The 24,078-nt window shown below is 47.2% G+C and overlaps 1 protein-coding gene across 6 annotated transcripts in view; it reads right to left on the minus strand.

Moving 5' to 3' along the window:
* The window catches only part of LOC133116528 (mitogen-activated protein kinase kinase kinase kinase 4), a 79,768-nt gene that overhangs the window by 10,338 nt on the left and 45,352 nt on the right, over positions 1-24,078 (minus strand). For 2 of the 6 annotated variants that reach the window (XM_061226171.1, XM_061226170.1), the window contains exons 10-22: positions 21,869-22,044; positions 19,803-19,875; positions 19,249-19,459; positions 17,699-17,860; positions 17,265-17,351; positions 15,517-15,729; positions 11,256-11,399; positions 7,418-7,524; positions 6,381-6,520; positions 5,925-6,022; positions 3,109-3,284; positions 1,739-1,856; positions 542-733 (exon numbers count right to left, since the gene is read on the minus strand). In XM_061226171.1, coding sequence (XP_061082155.1) covers positions 542-733; positions 1,739-1,856; positions 3,109-3,284; positions 5,925-6,022; positions 6,381-6,520; positions 7,418-7,524; positions 11,256-11,399; positions 15,517-15,729; positions 17,265-17,351; positions 17,699-17,860; positions 19,249-19,459; positions 19,803-19,875; positions 21,869-22,044 — 1,897 coding nt within the window. Of the gene's footprint in view, positions 1-541; positions 734-1,738; positions 1,857-3,108; positions 3,285-5,924; positions 6,023-6,380; positions 6,521-7,417; positions 7,525-9,590; positions 9,828-11,255; positions 11,400-15,516; positions 15,730-17,264; positions 17,352-17,698; positions 17,861-19,248; positions 19,460-19,802; positions 19,876-21,868; positions 22,045-24,078 lie in introns of all 6 variants that reach the window. The other 4 variants (XM_061226173.1, XM_061226172.1, XM_061226175.1 and 1 more) reach the window with 3 other exon arrangements.

A 24,078-nucleotide genomic window follows, 5' to 3' on the forward strand; every position in this document is an offset into this window, starting at 1 on the left:
CCTATAATTATGGACAAGTGTAGTTTTATAGGACTTTAAAAACCAGGTGGAACAATGCACAGAAAGAAACACAAGAAAAAAAAAAAAGAAAGCCAAAGCCAAAAAAAATAATAATCTTGTCAGCAAAGCCATTAGCTTAGCTCAGATAAATTGTGTTAAGAACAAGCTAGCTAAAAGGGCTCCTTCTGGTTGGAGGTCAGTAAAGAACGCAGTCGAGGAGCTGAGGAAAGCTGGAAGCTCAAGTCAAGCTCAAGTTCTCATTAGTAGCTCTAGCTCATCTCTCGGCATAGACTGCGATAACAGTAGTTTAGACCATAAAGGCAGTGGCGTGGAGGGTGGATGCAGTGGTTTAGACCATAAAGGCAGTGGTTTAGACTGTGGATGCAGTGGTTTAGACCATAAAGGCAGTGGTTAAGACTGTAAAACCACTCCCAACACCACACTACCAACCCCAGCAGGAGGGGACACTACGAGGCAGCGCGGAGAAGAGAGCGCAGCAGCCAGCCAGCCAGTAGGGGGCGGCAGCACGCGCAGGACGTACCTGGTTAGCAATGAGCTTGTCCAGGGGGGTCTGGGGGGACATGGAGGGGCTCGTCTGGGTGGATGAAGGGGAGTTGGAGGAGGAGGAATGGCTTTGCTGGATGAGGTCGGGTAAGAGGTGAATGCGGCCGGCAAAGCCATTGCCCTCCGGGTGGGCGGGGCCTGGGCCGGGGCGCTTTTTGTCGCACGCGCTCTGTAAGCAAGAACAGCCACACGCTCAGGAAGCTCGGCTGTGGGGAGAACCAGCTAGGCTACCATTGCAAAGGAGGCGAGGACAAACTACGTCAAAGTAAAGCAACACCTTCAGCACCTTTCCAAATATCCCCTCGATCCTAAAAGTATGCAAAAACCAGCTTTGAAGGTCAAGAGCAACTAACTTTTTTTCTCTTTTTCATTCCGTCATGCCTACAGTAGCACCGTTTCTTTCTTGGGGGAGAGGTCAGGTCAAGTCGAGTTGAATTGAATTCAAAGGCCAACACAACATTTCCTCACACTCTGACCTTCAGCTTGTGTTTCAGGCTTCGTCCTTTCTGAATCACTCAAGTGATGTGGAGGGGGGGGGGGGGGGGGGGCGTTTCTATCCACAACCTGCACTTTCCATTATCATTTTAACTTTATGTCCATTTTAAAACAATATGCAAATAAACTGAAGTAGGATGGCCACAGCACTACACTGAACCTTGGGGTGGGGGAACTCTTACGCCTGACAGGAAGGTCTTCCTGATCAAACAGCAGGTTCTCCTACGTGTTCTTTCAATGTGCGGAAAAACACTCACTAGCCTTGTGGCTGCCACAGCCTCTAATCATCATATTACATTACATTATTGGCATTTGGCAGATGCTCTTATCCAGAGCGACGTAAAGTTGATCAGACTAAGCAGGAGACAATCCTCCCCTGGAGGGTTAAGGGCCTTACTCAAGGGCCCAACGGTTGTGCGGATGTTATTGTGCCTAAACCGGGGATCAAACCACCAACCTTGTGGGTCCCAGTCATTTACCCTAACCACTACGCTACAGGCCGCCTACAGGCCAACCAGAAATAAAAAACAATAAATAGATAAAAAGGGAGCAAATTTCAAACAAAAATACACAAAAAAACAGAACAAACACAAATAGGGTGAATGAGGAATGAGGGAGCGATATAAAAAAAGACAAAATGGCCACCATCGTTTGATGAGACAGACCCCCCTTTCTTTACCTGGCGGATGACCAGCGTGCCGTCCTTGCAGGGCGTGGTGGCGGGGTCGCTGTCTGCCTCATCGTGAACGATCATCGTTTTTACCGACTCCGTCTCCCCGTTGCTCAGCTTGGAAGAGCTGCAGGTGAGAGGGGAGCTTGTTAGTGAGCCAGCCACCCAGGTAAGGTCACATGACCTGCCATAAGGATAAAACGCGCAGCAGCATTAGCAGGAGGGGATCCTCGCTTCATGTGAAATAATGAGTTTGGTAGTACTGATCGCCTGAACGGACAGATTAACCTTTCAGGGCAATGCAGGCCAACTCTGAGGACTTCACCTCATGCCATTAACCTGCCGAGTTCAGTCAGTCCTGAAATGGTCAGAGCCACTAGAATGTGGCTAAATTATCTCTGCAATGTCTCTAGCTGAAGGTACCATCACACGGATCCAGGTTTTTCATGTTTATGAATGCAATCACAATAGTGAGCCAAAAAACAAGTCGCATTACTGCGTTGCAAATGCAAACTAAGGCACTCGCAGCAAAGAGTAAGAATACTAAAATATTACCTAAATACACTACAAAAATGGCACTATGAGTCATTATCTAATAATGTATTGGTGTATGTATTATATTATATTAATAACAGTTATATGAAACTTAAGCTTTATTTATACAGGGTAGGCTGACTGAGTAACGTGTGTTCATTTACATCAATGGCCCGTTCATTCCCAGATCAATATTATTTCAGTGGGCCCAGAATGCCCCTGTCAATAATGTCAGAGTTGTCTACATAGGCAGCTGGGAGGAGCTAGGAGGAGGTGAGAGGAGGGGGGAGAGAGGGGGGAGAGAGTGGGAGCGAGGGGGGAGAGAGGGGGAGAGGAGGGTGGGAGAGAGAGGGGGGAGAGAGGGTGGGAGAGAGAAGGGGGGAGAGAGAGGGGGAGAGAGAGGGGGAGAGAGAGGGGGAGAGAGGGTGAGAGGAGGTGGGAGAGAGAGGGGGAGAGGTGGGAGAGAGGGGGAGAGGAGGTGGGAGCGAGGGGGGAGAGAGGGGGGAGAGAGGGGGAGAGGAGGTGAGAGAGAGGGTGGAGAGGAGGTGAGAGAGAGGGTGGAGAGGAGGTGGGGAGAGAGGGTGGAGAGGAGGTGGGAGAGAGAGGGGGAGAGAGGGTGGAGAGGAGGTGGGAGAGAGAGGGGGAGAGAGGGGGAGAGGAGGTGGGAGAGAGGGGGAGAGAGGGGGAGAGGAGGTGGGAGAGAGGTGGGAGAAAGAGGGGGAGAGAGAGGGGGAGAGAGGAGGGGGAGAGAGGAGGGGGAGAGAGGTGGGAAAGAGAGGGGGAGAGGAGGTGGGAGAGGAGGTGGGAGAGGAGGGGGAGAGAGGTGAGGAGCGTAATGCACATACACGGCTCGCGAGTCCTCCGGGCCTGAAGTGGACTCCTCCGCTCCCTCCTGGTCCACGTCCTCGTCCTCTTCGTCTGTCGTCCCCGACTCCTCGCTGGAGGAGGAGTAGTCAGTCACCTTGTGAGGGGGGCGCACGTCCTCCACGGCTCGCAGCTCCTTGGCCAGGGCAGTGAGGTCCTGGGGAGAAAGGTCAGGGGTCAGGGGACAGGGGTCAGATGCAGGCCACAGCAAATGGGCCTGCACTGTGGCACCATCCCCCAGGGATATCGAAACAAACTACTGGGGACGCAAACCTCATCCCAACAGTGATGAACCCCAGCAACAGGCCAGAACACCCACTTGGTTTAAAATAAATAAATAAATAAATTAATTAATAAATTAATTAATAAATACATTTAAAAATTTAAAAATCTACCAAAATCACCTATTAATATCAAATACGCAATTATTTTGGATTAAGGACTTTTCTACACTTTACTGAGCTTGTGTGTATTAGAACCTATGAAATAATAATAATATTAAACTGACAAAAAGGAAAAAAAAAGAAAAAAAGAAAAGAAGCTTGGTTGGCTCAGGCAAGATCAATTGAGCACAGAAAAGTTTAATCCAACAATACATACTGAGGAGACAATTATTTGGCCCTCCTAGCAAATTACTTCCTGGCAACTCATCTCACAGGAAGTTAAAAAGAGCGCAGACAGGAAGAAGCAAACTGCAGACATGAAGTGAGAAGAGACTACCAGCCAATGAGGCGAGTGAGTGAAGGGCCAGTAATGGAGATGAGTGGAATGTCCAAGCCACACCCCAGATATACACCATTAAAACATTGAGCTGCACATTTCAATAAATACATTACAGTGCTTGCCAAATACTCTGTAGCACTGAAATACTGTTACATTTTTCCCTCATAATTTGACATCTGTGCTCGTCTGTTTCTTGCCATTTGTATTTGCGCTACAATGTGAAATAGTGCGGAATTGGCATCAGCCTACACAAACAGATAAATATCGCCTTTTGATAAAAAGCTCCAGATAAAGAACCAAATAATGAATCACGAACATTAAGCCAGAGAATTCAATTCTTTTTGCTTTTCAAAGTAAACTAACTCAAAGGAATGAAACGCATTTTATGAGGTGACCAGGAGACAAACACCATTTAAAAGCTCTGATGATCTCTCTATAGCCCTGTCACCACCACCCTTGTCAGACAGATCAGGCCTCACAAGGTTCCCGTGGAAATGACACGGCAGACATGAGTAAAGGACTGATACAAAGCAGCCATCTGTGAGGGAGAAAATGGGAACTCAGAGACATGAGGAGTGCCTGCCAGCACCACTGCAGATATGAAGACCTGGGTCAAATAAGTAAATGTTTTTGATTTAAATACTTTTCTGCTCGATTGATCTTCCCTGGTGCAATTGAGCCAACCAAGAGGGCCAGAACGTGGAGTTTGTACTCTTTGAGAGAATTTCATGGGTACCGATACACCAGGCAAGCTCAGTAAAGCGTAGAACAGTATTTGAATCCAAAACAATTCAGTAATTTGACCCAAGTCTGACAGCAGCACTTTATTTTACAGCCTGTTAATTACCTAGTGGTTCCTGGGTAAAAACCAGGTACGTATGTGTAGGCTAAATATTTTGAAACAAAAACAGAGTACTTAACAAGTTGGAACTTCATGGAACTTATTGACTTTGTTTCATAGTACATACTGATTTGTTTCATAGTATTTCCCCACTTGAGCTTGAATCCAAGTAGTTACTTAATAGTTACACAAGTATCCGTGTATTTACCCAGTAAACACTAGGCAACTAGGTAAGGCTGCAAAATAACACATCGCAATGCTACTTCTCTGAAGTGGCACGACAAGGCAGAAATGTGTGGATGAGCAGGAGCCGGTGTTCCCATGCAGCAGGAGGAGGGCGGTTCACAACCCACACAGCGCTGCTTACCGTGTCACCCTACACAACACACACACGGTCACGTGACTCCGCGAGTGGGCCCGTGTCCGCAGAGCAGTCAGCGGAAAAACAAGGAAAGGGGAAAAAAAATATATATAAATAAATAATAAATAAAAATGACAAACGGTGCATGTGTCACCACTGCCAGGTCTTTCCTCTGTGACTACTGTGGAGTTTCCATCCAAACGTTTCGCAAATGCTAAGCAAATTTCCAAAAGTTCTGCAAAAGGAAATGCGAATCAGTGCGTTTACATCAACTACCGTTTTTCTAACGTTCTGAAGAGGGCGCAACAAGATTTGCTAATCAAAAGCTTGCCAGCTGGGGTCAGCCAGAGATATGGGGGAGAGTCTCTGGGCCAGCTGCACATTTTTCGAAGCATGTGACTTAGGTCCCTGTCACGTCATTTATAAGAGAAATCGTTTTCAATCACCCTTTGTAGCATCTTCTCTCTATCGACACGTCAACTTCCCCATCTCAACCAAGCTTAAACATTTTTTTGCTAAATTTCAATATTTCAACTTGTTTATTTTTATTTTATTCTTTTATTTCAGGCATTTCCACAGTGATTTTCTTATGCACAAATTCAAATTTCAATGCAAGAAAATGTGGATGGAAACCCGACTTATGACTCATCGAAAGAGCGGACAAGTGGTGAAAAACAATCTATATCGGGAAGAACAGCTTCGGTTCTCAGCTAGACGGTTCCCACTGTCATGTCGGTGTGTGGACATGAGGCGTTGACCAATCGCCTTCCTCCCCTGACATGGGGGATTTAGAACATTACAACACAGAACGGCTGCGGTACCATGGGGAGACTTGGGGCATTCAGCCAGCACTGGTAATGTCAGACACTCACAGCGGGCCGGCTCGGTCTGACAAAGTCCTTCTTCTCCTCCGGCTTCTTTCCGGCGAGTTCCGGCCTCTGCATGGGGGAGCCCTCAGACTTGGAAGACGCTGAAGAGGAAGAGGAAGTTTAGAGAAGTCACTCTGGGGATGAGTGACTGAGGAAGTTCTGAGTGAGCAGAACGTTCTGTAGTGGCGTTTGCGAGAGCTTTTTAGCCTGCTGCTGGTGTGCGAGTGATGTGCGCACAGTAAGGTAGCACACTAGTAATGTAGTTATATTAAATGCAGTGGAATACTGTGAGTCAGGGAGAGCAAATATGCTGCATGTGCTGCAGGTGTATGTTTGCACGAGAGCAGGAAATAGCCTGTCTATGACTACTCATGTGTGTGCGTCAGAGAGAGTGTGCGTGTGTGTGAGTGCGTACGTGTGCGTCTGCTTGTGTGTGTGGGCGGAGTGTGTGAAACTCACAGCGCACTCGGAACCTCTCCCCGGAGCTGCTCTGGGACCCAGCCTGAGAGCTGGAGTTACTGGAGCCGGAGGAGCTGCCACTGCCCGGTCTGGAGGCCAGCTTCTCCACACGGTCCCACAGGAGACGCGGCTCTGCGTTACTGAGAGAGGGACACAGTCAGTACACACCACACACACACCACACACACACACACACACACACACACACACGGTCCCACAGGAGACGCGGCTCTGCGTTACTGAGAGAGGGACAGAGTCAGTACACACCACACACACACACACACACACGGTCCCACAGGAGACGCGGCTCTGCATTACTGAGAGAGGGACACAGTCAGTACACACACACACACACACACACACACACACACACACACACACACACACACACACACACACACACACACACACACACACACACACACACACACACACACACACACACACACACACACACACACACACGGTCCCACAGGAGACGCGGCTCTGCGTTACTGAGAGAGGGACACAGTCAGTACACACCAGACACAGACACACACACAGACACACACACAGACACACACACGGTCCCACAGGAGACGCGGCTCTGTGTTACTGAGAGAGGGACAGTCAGTACACACCACACAGACACAGACACAGACACAGACACAGACACAGACACAGACACAGACACACACACACACACACAGTCCCACAGGAGATGCGGTTCTGCGTTACTGAGAGAGGGACAGAGTCAGTACACACACACACACACACACACACACACACACACAGGGTCCCACAGGAGACGCAGCTCTGCGTTTCTGAGGGAGGGACACAGTCAGTACACACACACACACACACACACACACACAAACACACACACACACACACACACACACACACACACACACACACACACACACAGGAGAGGCGTCTGCATTACTGAGGGAGGGACACAGTCAGTCACACCACAAAGGCACATGCCGGCACACACAGAGACACACAGCGGACATTCAGAGACAGACACCGAGACAGACGGCAGTGGGCGTGGCTACCTGGAGTTGCGCTGTCCGGCCTGGCTGCCCTGCTGCTGCACGTTCCCCTGGAGGGGTGAGTCCCGGCGAGAGAGCACAGGGGACCTGGATGTCGTCCTCACCGGCACCTTTCCAAAGAGACAGGCAAACTCACAGCTCATGCAGCAGGGGGCGCCAAAAGCTCACGTACAGCCCGCTCACCCAATTCCCATTCTGCACTCCGTGAAAAAACAACCAGAGCTATGGGGGGCGACCACTCCCAATTTTGCCCAAGCTTTGTGTAAATGTTCTTCATATAATTCAACAGAGAATGACAAATCCAATGAAGCTAATGTTTTGGAGGTTCTTTATTGTATATATAAAGAACTTGTATGCACAGTTTGAGCAAAATTGGAGCGGTCAAACCCCACACCTCTGACTTTTCACTGAATGACCAAGTGACACAATTCCCATTCTTCACTCACACAGTGCTCTTCCCAAATGGTCAAGATCCTTTTTAAAAAATTACACAGATTTGACAGTAAAGATCAAATGCTGTCTATACTGTAAAAATTAAAGATCGGAGTTCAAACCTATTCATTCAAAGTCACAAAGAAATAAATAAATAAAATATATCCCACATAGTCAGTATTAACATTCAAACTACCAAACTACATGGGAGATACCTTGTGAAACACAATGAGACTACCAGCAGACACCCCTGGGGACAATTAGTGGAAATAACATGGAACTATAATCAATGGAAAAGGTCATTTTAGTATCCTGGATACTAAACTTTTCAGTCTGTCTCGGGCTCCAGAATTTCCTTAGCGCACACACTCAGCTTGCTTGAGCAATCGCTGTGAAAAGTAGCCGTGTTATGATTTAAACATTAACAGACAATAAAAAAACCCCCGCGAGAGAGCAGAGATTTCAGGACCGCCTGAATGGATGTGCAATGATGAGACCTGATTGCAAGAGCAGAGGAATTATGGGAGATTAGAGATTGTGCATGTCTGGACAGCGCAGAAGACGGGGCCCATGGGACAGATGAGTGGATGAGAGATGGCCATTACAATACAAACAGAATGACTTGATTACAGTGCAAAATAAAAGTTAAAATAAGTTAGTATTCTAGTCTTATATTCAGACCTCAAAAGGACTGAAATATTGCCAATGAGGTGAGAGTTCTCTCATTTCAAGATTTGCCAGTGCAGTCAGAAAATTGCAGTAGTCAACAGTAACTTAAAACAAGCTAACATTTTCTAAAATAAGATTTTAAGTCTCATTACAAGACGAAAGCATGTGTAATACAGGTTGTAAGGCATGTGAAATACAGTGCAGCAGGTTTAGGACTTACAGGGGAAAGTTAACGATGTTCAGGGCATTACATGTCAAGTTGGGTCAAGTGGTGTCAAGGCTTAGAATGACTTCATCACAAAACTCATACATACATGAGTCCTCGGCCTTAATTACATACAGTACTACTGAAACCTCTTTGGTAAGAGGCAGTTAAATTATTGATTTGACTGTGGAAGATCAGCCCTCCCTCTCAAGGTGCAGTCGGTGCGGTACCAGGAGTGCTGTGCAGCATCCTGAAATTCCTGACGTAGTCAGTCAGGTGACCCAGTGACATCACTATCGAAATCTGCTCAAGTCCACATTCAAGCCAAAACAATAAAAATGGTGCTTGACTCTTTGAATTCAGCATACCACTGCATGTATATATGTGCATTCTGGGATATGTGTGCAGATAGCTTCCACATGCCAGGTTAACCAGGGGGGCAGCACTTGCTAAAAGAAACATGGAGAATCCAACCAATGAAATCTCCCCCTAGGTAATGCTATGACCAACAATGCAACACCTGCAGGAATGCCTGCCACAGTCAGCGCTGGCATTGACAGGATGAGACACCAGACCAATGGGTGCATTCCACAAACTGGAACCCAATGCCTCAGCAAGATCTCCCCAACCAACGTGTCAGCCTGAGTCGTGGCCACAAGGCTGATCGATGTCAAGACACAGCGCAACCTCTTTTCTACCTATAATAGATCAGCGTTTGGAACGAACTGAATCACACACTGGGGCAGGCATAGGCAAAGGAGAGCAGATCTCACTGATGAGGGATCAGAAATGGCACTGTTCAGTGGGCCCCTCAGCAGGACTGGGGGGTATAAATGGGTAAAGGGGGGGCCCCCGCGAGCCTGTCCTTACCCGGGGAGGGGCCTCCTCATTGTGGCCCCGAGCCCAGCCCCCCGGGAGCGCGTCCTTGGGGGCGGGGTCGGGCAGCTGGGCCCTAAGCTGTGATTGGGCGAGCGGGTCGCAGCGTGCAGGCGGAGGGGGGTGGAATGGGTCCTGAGTGCGCAGGTGGAGATGTGTGAAAGTAGGAAGTGGATCGCTGAAGGAATGGGAGCGAGACACGGGGGAAGCTGCCGGGTGAGACCACGGGACCTTCCGGAGGAGAGAACAGACAGGGAGGGTCAGCGCAGCGACAGGGAGACCACAGCACAGCCAGGGGGAGAGGCGGGGAGGGGGAGCCTGGGACAATACCTTCACACACGCATGGCCAGGCACACACACACACACACACACGCCCACAGAGGTATGCGCACGCACGCACGCGCACGCACGCACACGCCCAGATAGGCACGCCCGCCCAAAGACACACGCACGGACAATCACACGCAACAGGTAGAAATAAAATGATCTACATGCAAGCAGACTCTGCAGATGCTCGTACACAGAAGCGCAGGCAAGCAAACTCAGACACAGACACACACGTGTGATGACTAAAACTCAGAACAGGTTATAGAAACACCTACTGTGTGCACCAGTACGCACACAATGCTGGGAGTGTCATTGTATTATTCTGTCATTATCGTGTCAATCAAAAAACAAGGAAAATGTGATTTGAGCTTTGCATGTCTCAACACATTGTCATTTAATTTGAAAGTTCCCACAGAGTTCACCAGACTTTCCCACTGAATACATGTCTGACACAATATCAATGACAGATTGAGTCATAACAAGATCCAAATCAATGTGATTGAACCGATTCTGGATTAAAATGGTACTCTGTAAATAAAGTTAAATACATTACAGAATCAAGCATCAATTACAATGCTCATATTTTCATTACAGCTTTTCTTAAGAAAAATCTAAATGATTGCTGCCAATAGACCTCTACGCATTGGCACTTCTCTGAATGAATTATTTGTGCTTCTTTCCAATCAGGTTTTCAAAAAACTGCAGGGAATGCACAAAGCTCACAAAAACCATACCCAGAGACACAGGACACAGGACACAGGACACAGGACACAGGACACAGGACACAGGACACAGGACACAACCTTGGACCCACTGACTATTCAGGGAAGCATGCCCTAACATGAACAGTAAAATGCTTTTTCTGGGTGTTCATTTCATTCCCCTGAAAGGTTTCAGTGCACCGGACAGTGGAATGGCAGAGAAATGAAGGTAAAGTGTGGAAAGGACAGAATGATGGGCGTGGTTCAGCAGCTATTAGCATGCAGGCTAAGCTTCCGCACTGTCCTAACAGAAGCCATGGAACGAGCCATCTGTCGCCCAGAACAAAGCCGGAATTCTGCCGGCCAACTCAGAGGGGGTGGATCGGGATCGAGGATCCGGACACTAAACTGGAGGGGCAGGGCTACCGTTGTCAGTGTACAAAAATGTATTTTGAGCTAGTTCATGTTAAACAAGAGTAAAGAGATACAGTGAGAAAGAGAGATACAGAGAGAGAGATGCAGAGAGAAAAAAGAGAGGGAGAGAGAGAGAGAGAGAGAGAGAGAGAGAGAGAGCGGGACAGAGAGACTGAGAGGGGGATAGACAGAGAGAGGAGGGGGTGGTCATGGTTACCTGTGGCTCCATGGGCCTGTGTGGGGCGGGGGGCTCGGAGGAGTTTCCGTTGGAGAAGGGTTCGGAGCGGGGGGGCACGGGGGGCTGCTTGCACTGTGCCGCCTGAGGAGAGCCCTGAACATTCTTCCGAAATCTTTCATCAGCCTGGGAGCACACATAGGGACAGCCCAAATCACACACTCTCCCATCAGCCTGGGAGCACACATAGGGGCAGCCCAAATCACACACTCTCCCATCAGCCTGGGAGCACAGACAGGGGGACAGCCTAAATCACACACTCTCCAGAGGAGACTCTCCTGTTGGTGGCAGGGTCAGTCAATCAAGCGCATTACCATCTCAGCCATCTACAGACAGGACAACATGGACAGCAGTAGAGTTCCCATCGGAAGCTTCAGCTCCTTGTGCCTCAGAGGCTAATTTAGCTTTTCCACATTAATCAAGCCGATCCCCAGTTCATCTACACAGGTCTCATCTTGCACACAACCAGACTTGGGTCAAACACATAATTGTTCTGGATTAAAATACTTTTCTGTGCTTGATTGATCGTGCCTGGTGCAAGTGCTTTGGAACTTCTTCTTTTTTTGTTTTTAAACAGGTTCCAAAACACCAGGCAAGCTCAGTACAGCATAGAAAAGCTTGAGGCACATGATGACAGACCAATAACTCAGTCATCAGTTTCAAACACTTCCTGTGAAAACTCCACTGCGAACAACAAGAGGTTTAAATGTGTTAATGGCATGACGAGACTCTTGAGATGAAACATCTTCAGGGCCGAAAAAGCCACCCGCACAAAGTTCTCGGGGCACTGCAGTGACATTGTGACAACGTTATGGCAACACTGAGATGAGAATGTTTCATGTGAGCTAGCTCCACAGAAGACTGGATCACACAGGATTCTGGGGACTCGTGCCGGATTACAAATGGGAACAAACACCTCCTCTGGAAAATATCTCAGCAGATCCTCCATTGCAAAGAAATAGTTTTTGTTAAAATTACCAGGCAAGTTATTACAAATGGGCAAATACCAAGCCCCATGGAGAAATGGCAAATACAGGGCTCTATGCTAACAATATCTCCAGAAGTTAGCACACATCAATTTTCAGAAGAAAATGCTCCTAAAATGGGAACAACGTCGGCCCTGATACATTAAAGCTGGTTGAGCGAAGCTTCAGTCGTAATGGGGTTTCTCTAGCCCCACAGAGATCTCTACTCTGTTCAGCAGCGCTGCCAACCTTGTGTGGGTGAGGCCTGGAACTGCAGACGAGGGAAAACGAGACGCACTTGCTTTAGCAGAACAATAATGTGGCAACATATAAACAGAACATGGATGGCACATGGTTGTACGGTCTTCAAGGTAAATAACAGCACAATCACTGATGAGGATTTTTAAAAAATCTACCTGTGAAAACAATTGGGGGAAAAAAATAAAAGAAAATAGCAACAGACATTTTAGCTGAAACAAAACAGCTAGCTCTATGGTCTTGAGCTGCATTGTAATGTATGAAAGACACTGTATAAATAAAGCTATTATTTTTACAGTGCCACAGATGGGCACGTAACATGTCCTCAGAGAGTAACAACAGTCTGGCCTGACCGGACATCAACGGCATAGTAAATATGATTCTTTTAGCAGAGAAATATTATCCGAATGTTGTACAGGATCTGCACTCAGATGCCAAATAAGTCAACGTTCTACTTAAAGAGGCAAGACAAACGTGATAAATGTTTATTCATTGTCCTGCTAGCTCAGCCATCATGAAGACAGAAGGCAGCATATCTTTTTGATATTTGTCTCAACGGACCAATTGTAAACAAAACGATAACTAACAGATGGTCACATTACATTACATTAATGCCATTTGGCAGACGCTCTTATCCAGTGTGACGTACAGTTGATTAGACTAATCAGGAGCAATGCAGGGTTAAGGGCCTTGCTCAAGGGCCCAACGGCTGTGCGGATCTTATTGTGGCTACACCGGGGATCGAACCACCGACCTTGCGGGTCCCAGTCATTTACCTTAACCACTACGCTACAGGCTGCCCCCTTGGTTAGCAGCGATATGCACAAACCTAAATACCCAGTATAAGCAACTGAAATTTGATTAATCAATACCAAATTGGTAAATATTTACATTAATATTTTTATTAAGTGTCAATATTGATGTCCTTAATATCACATCCAGTGGCATTATATTACCTGCCTGAGAACACAGAATAGTTCCTCAGGAAGACCCACTTCCAAACACACCAAACAAGCTGTGTTAAGGCTTTGCTATACAAAACTATAGATTACGCCATTTTAAAACATAATAATCATAATAAGGTTCTGTAATAACAATATGTCTTGTTATGGAAACAAGTGGAGAAACAGATCAGTATGCATAAGTCACTTTGCTCCAATTACAGGGCCCAGTACACACACTGGCCATAATGTTTACCACTATCGAGGTTTATGAAGCTTTCTAGCATACTTCAAAGACAAAAACAACAGTAACAACAAAAAGAATAATTCCCCAAATCCAAAAATGTTGGTTTGGTTTCAATCTCGAGATACAAGCTGTATATACAAACAGTAGGCCATGGCAACAATAAAGTACACAAACAATGTCAGACTGATTACAATTGCATTACAATGGCATAATACAGACTCCCCCAAACAAGGGGGATTTAAACAAAGCCAGCCCACCTCTCAGTATGTCTGTCGGACAAAGGGATTAAAACCACCCAAAATGCGGAGTCAAAGGTCTTACCTGTCCCCTTCTGACCCGCTCTACTCCCCCCTAAAACAACAGTGCTGCAGGACAGCTCAGGGGACACTAAGAGGATTCCTAAGGCCTGGGACAGCGATTTCACACAGAGAAACCTGCCGGAACAGGGGCCCGCATCACAAAGCAGGATTACCCAGTTAGCCGGTTAGTAACAGCACAGAGTGAAACCTCTTTCTTTTTACTTCAGCCCATGTTCCAGATTTGTGAGGCCATTGGGTTTTACTCAATGCAGTTATCCAGCTAACTTTGTAATCCTGCTTCATGAAACAAGCCCCTGACCACTAAAAACACAACTGTTCCTAAACCTGCAATGGCACGGGGGGTATCAGTACCTCAATTAAAGCCATCCCCCTCTGGCTACCCATCTTAACAAACAGGCTACATGAAATACACTGTGTATGTTTAAATGTAAGCCAGCGACAGCATGAACGGGTGATGGTGGAGAGGTGTTTGGAAATGGAAGCTAGCCATGATGCTGCTGTGCTATAGCACGGGTTTAGATTTGGACAGAGCAAATTTGAAGGAAATTTCCAGTTAAGTGAATGATTTCTGATGATCCAGAGGGAAAAGAAAGTCAAAGCTTCAAGGACAGTATGCATTATGGACATCATCATTTTATAAACATGTACTCTGTGTACATTTCAGAAAAAATTGAGATATAAAAAAGAAAGCTCTTTTTGATTTTAAGATCTGAAAATTATTTTTAAGGATACACAGGCAGCCCCATAAAGTGCACCAGCTTTAAAGCTTCGGTGTTTTTTGTCAGAACTTGCGTGAGTCCATAACACATACTCCTCATTACCATTTTAGAAACAGCTGTGGGAATACCATTAAACATGAAAGTGTCAAATAATCAAAGTTAAAAACAAGGAGAAACCAAGGTTAAACCTGCAGGTAAAAATATTTACAGATCACATGTCAATCATGCCAGATGAACCCCTTCCAGTCAGAGAGCTATTTAATTTCTTTTTTTAAATCAGAACAAAAAGGATGTTTCATCTTAAGAAGTTTTAGTAGCAGCTGAGGAAGCAGCAGAGAAGCAAGCGATTTTCACACAGCAAGACTGCATTTCTACTGAAGAGACAAAACAGTAAAAAGGGTTTTTTAGATGTGGCTGAGGTGAGCAAGTGGTTTGCTTTTCTCTCTGGACAGCTGGTGCCCCAGGCCCCACTGGCCCCCACAGGTGCACCAAAATTACGGAGGGCGAGGGGCCAGTAGAGACTGGGATGGGTGTGGGTTTATAGTAAAGACAGCAAACGGTTTCTGGAGTATGCGGATATGGCTATCAATGGACACTGAAAAAGTCCACTTCAATCAGAAGTACATCTTGCGAAACCTAGTAAACTACAGGGAAATGTTGAAGCTCACAAGCAGTAGTTGTGTTATACCCCAGGCTGGCAGAGGCCCCGTGCCCGCTACGGTCAGCAGTGTTAGAGTAAAGGAGGAGCGGACAGAAGCAGCACAGGCGTGGGCGTGGGGGTGGAGGGGTTCACCTCTCGGACCCGCTCGAGTGGCTGAGGCTGGGGCTGAGGGGCGGGGGCTGGGGGCCCCGGGGCCGGGGCGGGGGCCGGGGCCGGGGAGGGCTGCGGAGGCTGCTGCTGCCTGTGGTCGTGCTGGAGGGACAGCAGGTAGGCCTGCTCCTGCTGGAGCTGCTTCTGGAGCCGCTCCGCCTGCCGCTGCTCCTCCATCTCCCGCCACCGGTACTCCTGGCGTAGAGAGCGGAGGAGGTGAGGAGCGTGGCCGGGCCTTCACACCGCCGTAAGGCCAGGGCGCGGAGAGAGGGCCGATGATATCAGACCTGGGTCAAATATGTAATCCTTTCCTGTGCTTGACTGATCTTGCCTGCCGCAGCTGAGCCATCCAAGAATGTGGGGTTTGCACTTTTCGAGAGTGTATTTCACGGGTTCCAATACAAGCTCAGTAAAGCATAGAAAGGTATTTGGTATTTGAATCCAAAACAAGGAATCTCTATCCTGGGGGGTGGCTCTGTGTCCAAACAGCATTTGGAGAGAGTCCCACAGGAGGAAATGCTGAATGCTCAGACAGGGAGTTGTGTGTTGTGCTAGCAGCTATTCAGGCAAGCCCCTGGAGTGAGGAGGGGTCAAAGGTCAGGCTCTGTGCTCGTGTGTTATTCTGAAAAGATGTACCGCTGACAAGTTTCCCTGCCCTCCCCAACAGCAGAGCAGCAGTGCCCATGTTGGGCGGGGGTAATAGATTTTTCGACAAACATTTGCATCTGCCTTAGCCGACAGCTTTGGGAATCGATCCTGGGCCAGCATTATGCTGATGCTAAAAAAAAATCACAATTCAAAAAATATTTATTGTATTTTTTTTTTTTAAACTGTAAAGTAAAGCTTAACAGAGGGCCTGTCAGATCCAGTGGTAATGGGATAGGTGTAACTGCTCCAAACCTCGAGAGGTGGTGGGGCATTAGGCCGTTTTTAGGTGCATCGTTCATTCTGCATCTCTTTTGAAAAAGGCGACTCTGCTCTGGAAAACTGCTTCTCGAAACGAACGAGCAAATTGAATAATTAATGATTAGGCTTTGAAACGGCAAGAGGGATTACTCTATTAGACTGCAGGTGAGAAAAGTGTGGTGTGGAAAGACAAAAAGCGGATGGGGGAAGAAGGGATGAGACGGAGGGTGAAAGCGTGGATGGAGCTGGTGGCACAGCGTGTCGTTCTCACTTCCTGCCTGAGCGGCCCACCCCAAAAACGCAAGAGGGCCTCGAACAACAGAAGCAAAACAACATAAACAACGCGCCTCACAGCAAAACATAACCGTTTACAACGTTTAGCACATATCTGATAACTGAAGAGGGACATGGAAAGATTCACTTCCTTCCTACAGGACATTACCAGATAAGATCCTAAACAGAGACTGGCCAAAAAGAAAAACCCAGTAACACAAACAGAGCAACAACTAAGTGCTGCAACTGCAACTCGTGGTCTCGGCAAACAGGCTGACCAAGAAACCCTTTCCAAACCATGAAGCCAACATGATAAAACCATGCACAGACGCCAAGGAATGGTCACTACATCCGCCAACAGACGTTCTTACTGCAGAGGAATAACGCCAGTGTAACAGTTTAACTCTAGGGCCATCATTGACCCTCCAGTGAACCCCAGTCTGAACTGTGGGACACGGTCAGCTGAGCTCTGTGGGAGGAGGGAGAACAAGAGAGAGGTAGAGGGGGAGAGAGAGAGACAGACAGAGAGGTTTATAGAGGAGAGTTGTTACCAGTAACATGGCCTGCTCGTGTAGCAGCTGCTGCTGCAGGATCTCCAGGTGTCTCTGCTCCTCCTCCAGCTGACGACGGATGTACTCCTGCCAATCAGACACAGGGACACGTGAGCGGGAAAACCGGAACCAATCCCTGCGTTCCACGTCTCCCACACCCCCCGTGTCGGTCTCCAGCGCTGCTGCACCGACACTGCTGGGTGTGACTGGGCCACGCTGTGGTTTCTCTATGGGTCTGCCTCCTGTTCTTTAACAATTTGAAGATATTTCAATTGTTTTGATGGTCGATTTGTCGTTGATACTGGAGCGCCTAACCGTGACACTGCTACAGTAGCTGGTTCAGGGCCTCTGGGCTCGTCACATGACGTGGACGTCACCGAATCAGAAAGGAAACCAGCCGACGGACGGAGGTGGCGCTCGGGGAGGAGACGCACCTGCTCGCGCTCGGCTCTCCTCTTCTCCTCGTCGGCCCGGCGCCGCTCCTCCTCCTCCTTGCGGCGGCGCTCCAGCTCCTCCACGCGCCTCTTCTCCTCCTGCTCCCGCCGGCGCTGCTCCCGCTCCTGCTGCCTCCTCACCTCCCGCTCCCGCCGCTGTTGCTGTGGAAACACAGGGAGGAGCGCCGGGGGTTCAGCTTTGGCACTCAGCGGGTTTAGGACGGTAACAACTAACTTCATACCATATTCACATGCCAGTAACACCCCAATAATGTCAAATGGAAGCGTCTGAAAGTAGTTGCCAGTATAGCCGCTGTGGACTATTCCATTTTAAACTATAGGAGCCTTACAGGTCTGTAAAGATGGTACACAGTGGGGTTTGTTTATACAACAGTTCCAACTATCCTAACTTCATATCATCTTTACACAACAGTTCCACCCCTATAATCTAAAATGGTAGAATCCGATCACAGTTGCAAGTGTAGACATACTATACTGCTATAATGGCAGCATCGTGAAGTTGGCATGAATGGCACACGTCTTACCAGTGTACCTGTAAGTACCGCTGAGAATGTGAGTGAATTAAGTGCACTTGGAATTCATTTCATGTTATCACTTCACCATGAACACTCATTTATACAGAGCTTACGGACATGTTACTCAAGGGTCCTTCAACAATAAATATCGCTAGCAATATTTACTGCAGTGCATGTTGGGAGAACGCACATGCACTCTTCCTAAGCAAACAAGAACACACTGATCACTGATCCAGAATGCATGTGGATGATGAAGACAGACATTATACTGCAATCCTCCCCCCAGGGTGCCAGCTCTTCTTTTAAGCAATAAAATTCAAGAAGGAAAAAATAATAAATAAGGCCACAAAAGCCAGGGCTGAGCCTGCCAGACCCTTTCCACAGACAGACATGGTAAAGGCAGTAATGTCAGGCGAGGGCACTTAAGGCAGCCTGAGAGAGGTCAGCTGAGGAAAGGCTGTGTCTCTCTCTCCTGGGCAGAAACAATGGCTGCATTCAAACAGCACGGTCTTCTTTATGAACATAACTGTGGCGAGGCGCATCACCACGTGCTCTTTCACCTGATCCCTGCCGTAGATTATACTGTCTGTGTGATTTAAGTGTTTAACTAGTCTGTTCTTTTAATGCGTTAAGTGTCTAGTTTCGGTCTTAAGAGATTTGGCCTTAAATGTAAATAACCGGTGCTAGAACTGCTTTTGCATGTCCGAACTTCGAGAAACGCAGGCAATGTCAGACATTGCTCAGTATTTCTATTCATTTATTTTACTGTCACATGTTCTACTGTTTTTCCCTCCTTTTACCCACCCATTTTCACTTCTTTCAGGGACTATTTAAACAAATCAGATTATTATTACTTTGCATATAACGGACTCTCGCAGCAGAGTCTGGTTAAACTTTCTTAACACTCATTTTGTGAAGATTCACCTGGGTTTTCCGGTTCTCACATACTGTATCACGTTTTTTTCCCCACTCTTATTCGGGGCCCACGCGGTTTCCCACGGTAACGGCGCTCACCTCCTCCAGCCTCCGCCGCTGCTCCTTCTGCTGCTCGATGCGTTTCTGCCGCTCGGCGAGCAGCTGGCGCTTGTACTCCTCCTGCTCCCTCAGCTGCTGCTCCTGCAGGAGCTGCTGCCGCCGCAGGGCCTCCGAGCGCTCCTTGTTCTCCTGCTGCAGCCGGATGAAGTCCCGCCGCAGGGTGGACTCGCCCGGCACGTTCACGATGGAGCTGCGGGGAGCCGGGGGGGGGGGCACGTCAGACGACACGGTCGCCTCACACCGGGGCGGGGCGGGGCTAGTGCGCGTGTGTGAAGTAGGGTTCAGAAACCAGGGCTGAGGAGAGCAGCACCGCGCTCTGTTTAAATCCTACCCGTGTGGGACAGTGCTATTGAACATAACAGCGTGAGTAGGTTTAAAAATAGGCGAATGTAAGTGGGAAAGCGCAGGTCCTGTGAAAGGTTGCCCCCGGCGTGTCTGGGGATCTCGGCGATGGCGTGTCATGCTGTTTACGCCAGCTCAGGGGTAAGAGCTGAGGACACGGGCGTGTCAGCGGCAGCGCGGAGGTGCAGTACCTGGGCTCTCCCTCCTGCTCCGGAGGCTCCTCCTCCTCTTCCTCACTCCCGCTGTACTCGTACTCCGTCTCATCTGCAGAAAACATCCGTGTTAGCACTCCTGCTACACCGCAATGACTGTGCAATGCTAAGGTGCACTGGAACTGGAAAGGTCGGTGGTTCAAGCAACGTGGCAACGATCAGCTCCATGCAGCTAGTGGGCCCCTGAGCAAGGTCATTAACCCTGCATTGCACCAGGGGAGGATTGTCTCCTGCTTAGTCTAATCAACTGCAAGTAACTTTGGATAAAAGCCTGGTAGGAGCTCTTCAAGGGGAAAAATCATTTTAATTCAGTTCAATATATTTTTACAAAATACAATAGAAAATATGGTGGTCTCTCAAAGCTTCCAGAATCCTCCTATAATGTGATATTTCCTTACAACTTATGAATGCAGACTAGAGCTAAAGACATATTTTTTTCTCCATTTAAAATTAAAAGATGATCCGGTTAATCCTTAAGAGCCGATTACAATGCTTCAGACGGCGTGCCGTGAGTTCTTAAAACACAATTTCCGACACCTCCTCCAGCAACAGTTTACTTCAACAGCACTGCAGAGCTGGGGCTCAGCTACAGAAAGCAAATAAGAGGGCAAACTGAAATCTCACTCCGCAACAATAAAATTCATTTATTTCTGAAAAGCCTCTCAGGTCACTATATGCGATGAGCCTTTAAGACCTGTATTTGGTTTTTCAAATAATTAAAGAAAAAAGAATGAATACCTAAATACCCATCATCATCCTGAGAGCTTGTTTCCTTACTGTGACTTACAGAAAAACTAAAAGCAGAGGGATGTTTTTGGTCCCTGGGCTATTGTTTTCAAGCACCCCTGCTTTTACATTACATTACAGGCCCTCTTATCCAGAGCGACGTACGACAGAGTGCAGAACCATAACCAGGTGTGCTGAAAGACCCTAGAGGGAAGCACAGTTCCAAGTGCTCGAAATGACCACAGAGATTAAACATGAAACAGTTTATTTTAGTCTCCAGGCATTTGAAATTTAATGGAAGCTTTAAAGGAAGATAATTTGGTTTTATCAAGCACTTATCATTCTTATTCATTAGGTGCACCTATCTATGGGTTGTGTGACTCTTCATTGAATTTCCTGGACATGATTTACTAAAAACAGCAATTTCATCATGAAATACCCCAGAAGTGTAGCAGTCTGAAGCAGTTAGTATTGGATATTATTTTTCAACCAACAGGGGGTAACAAAGTAAGTTGATATGCCAATAGGTAAAATTTGACAATTTTGAAAATATAATTCCTCAATTTCCTATGTCCTAGTTGCAGCCTAGAATTTCAACTGAAAGCGCTATTCCATCTCACAGCCATTTCTAAGATTAAAAAGAAACCTGTTAAATGGGCATAGATTCAACTTGTAGCCAGGCCCATCTGGCAGGACCAGAGTATTTCTGTGTTTGATTTCTCGTGAAAGATGCCAGGCCATTGCAGGGCCACGGCCATCTTTGAAGTGAGATTTTTTTACTTTTTGTGGTTGGCATTTATATAGCGCCTTTATCCAAAGTGCTGTACAATTGATGCTTCTCACTCGCCGACCAGCCAGGGGGTTAGGTGTCAGGGACACTTCGACACAGCCCGGGGCAGGGGATCGAACCGGCAACCCTCCGACTGCCAGATGACTGGCTCTTACTGCCTGAGCCATGTTGCCCTGTTGTGCAAATTTGTGCAAATAAGGTGTTGGTTTAGCGTTCCACTTAGCTGGGGAATAATCCAAAACCACACCCTAAGCCCACTGAACGAGTGGACCAGGGATCATCAAATCTGGGCCTCGAATCCAAATCCAAATCCTGGGTAGTTAACTGAACAATTAATGCTATTGATGGGACATAGTCTTCACACCTGATTCTCGGGTAAAGGGAGGACGGAAAAGCAGCCGTTCTCAGCCCCTGCAGACTGTGATTAGATGACCCCTACAGTAGACTGACAAGGTGTTATGAGTATGGCTGTATCGCAGATTCTGTGCGTCAGTGAGCCATAGAACAGAAGGTAAGGCACAGCACTCACCCTTCTCCCCCCTCTTCTTGCGGGTGCGGTCGATGTGGTCCCTGAGCTGAATCCGGACCTGTCGTTCATTGGGCTGGTCGCGGATGAAGGGGTGTTTGAGCAGCTGCTCGGTTGGGGGGCGCTGGGTGTAGTTCTTCACCAGGCAGCTCTCGATGAAACTGAAGAACTTTTTGGACCTGAGGCAGAGCAGCAGAAAGAAAGGAATAAACGTGGGAGAGAGGCGTTCAGACAGTTCGGAGCTGAACAGCATCATCACACAGTTCCAGTAAAAACGCCATTTTCCAACTGTTTCAGCACGGTCAACTCCCACCGTCACTTAAGGTTCTGTTCCACTGAAAAAATACAAAATTCAGTCAAATTGACCTTTTTCTGTTTACTGCTGAAAATCTTCCCTCAACTATACAACTTTCAGGATAATACCCACTTTTGAATGATTACGCCGTGTGTATGGTGAAATTAGTATAATTATTTGCCCTTTCTAGTCTATTTTCTCAAAACCTGATGATGGATGATATTACATGACTTTTCTCAGTGCAAAGTCATCCTACGATCATGAAACTTCACAAACCTTTACTCCATATCCAGGAGTGTTTTGGGCCAATCATTTACTTGTTAGAAGTTTTAGAGGTGGGTACAGCATCACAAATCACATTGTTAGATCCTGTAATTTCATCATTTTTATTCATGAAAAATCCAGAAATTCTAGAAAAACGACTATAGGGTACTGGTGATGAAGAAAATGGCTGGAATAATACATGACTGATGCTAATTTTGATGTTCCAGCACATTATAGCAATAGTGCATCTCCATCCCTTCCCCTCTCTGTACACAAGTGCACAGAACACCTCACGCAGAAAGCTACAATTGCCGAAGCAACTCAACATCTCTGAAATGCACCAGCACCCTGCCCCTGCACTGGCACGTTCACAGAGAGCCACACAGTCATTAAGGACCCGGAGGGACCAAGCAGCTTTCAGTACTTATCAAGTCAAACACACAACAACATGCAATCCATTGTGAAGCTGGCACAGCTAAAACGGCTGAAAAATGGCCTGAAGAAACAATAACAGAGACGTTAAAGCGGTGTTTTTTTTCCCCCCCACCTCCCTGCCTCAACTGAAAGACAGTTGTACCCGAGGCAAACTGGGGGCGTTTCTAGAAAGTATTTGACTGGGCCCACCACATGCCGACCAATCCGTAATATGGTAAGTACACAACCCCCCCCCCCCCCAAGGCTAGGCAAGCTAAACAGACGTAGGCTTTGTTCATCATGTAAAACATCGCAGCCAAAAAATGTTTTTAACAATGCTTACTCCCCACAAGGCAGCATGCCGTGTTCAGAAATCATCAAGCAATTCATGATGGAAAATGAATTGGCATATGAGTGTCTTGTTGTTTACCAGCCTAGAAAATGATGAACTTTACAGTGCTCTCATCACAACAGCACTAAAAACATTCCCATGGTTTGTAGCAGTTGACCTGTATACAAAATTAGCCGAAATGTCAAATAGACTTATTGAGAAGAACGAGAAATCCATCAGTGAAACACGCCAAGAGAAGGATTGTTAATGTCCCAGAAACGAAGAGCTACTTTCACACACAGAGCATGGAACAATGATGTAATGAGCTTCTTAGCAACTGTAGAGGCTTCTCTTGTTCACACTACCAGCAACCCTCCATTTTAGCAGGTTGATGGCATTCACACTCGAAGGTGGCAATTTACTGTCGTCTGAACAAGTGACAGTGAAATGCTCGAAACGAGTCCAAATAATGGGAAGGATATGGGTCAAGAGCATGACCAGGACATACACAGCCGACGAGGTGTGATTTTGTTAACCTTTGCCTTCTAGCCAGAGAAGCCAGCTAGTGATAAGTAGCTTGCTACTGAAGGAGAAGTGAATCAATCGTAACCACTAACATCCTACCATTTTTATATACATATGCACCGAAAAGGAACTTAAGCTTTGCATAACAATAAGACTGACAATGTCTCCTGTGTAGCTGCTATTAATCTGTATGGGCTGATATTAATTTGCTGTATAAGCAGAAAGTTTCTTATTTGTATGCGGTACGGAGAAAAGAATGTTGCTGGGAGGATGTCTTAACAAAACAAGTTGAGGTTTGTGTGCTCGGTCCAAGAAAGTTACGGCCTTGTTGTTGCCGGCATCGAAAGTGAGGTTACTAGGTCTTGATCCAACTTCCCAGACAAT

The sequence above is a fragment of the Conger conger genome, chromosome 17 (assembly GCF_963514075.1).
Source record: "Conger conger chromosome 17, fConCon1.1, whole genome shotgun sequence".
NCBI lineage: Eukaryota > Metazoa > Chordata > Actinopteri > Anguilliformes > Congridae > Conger > Conger conger.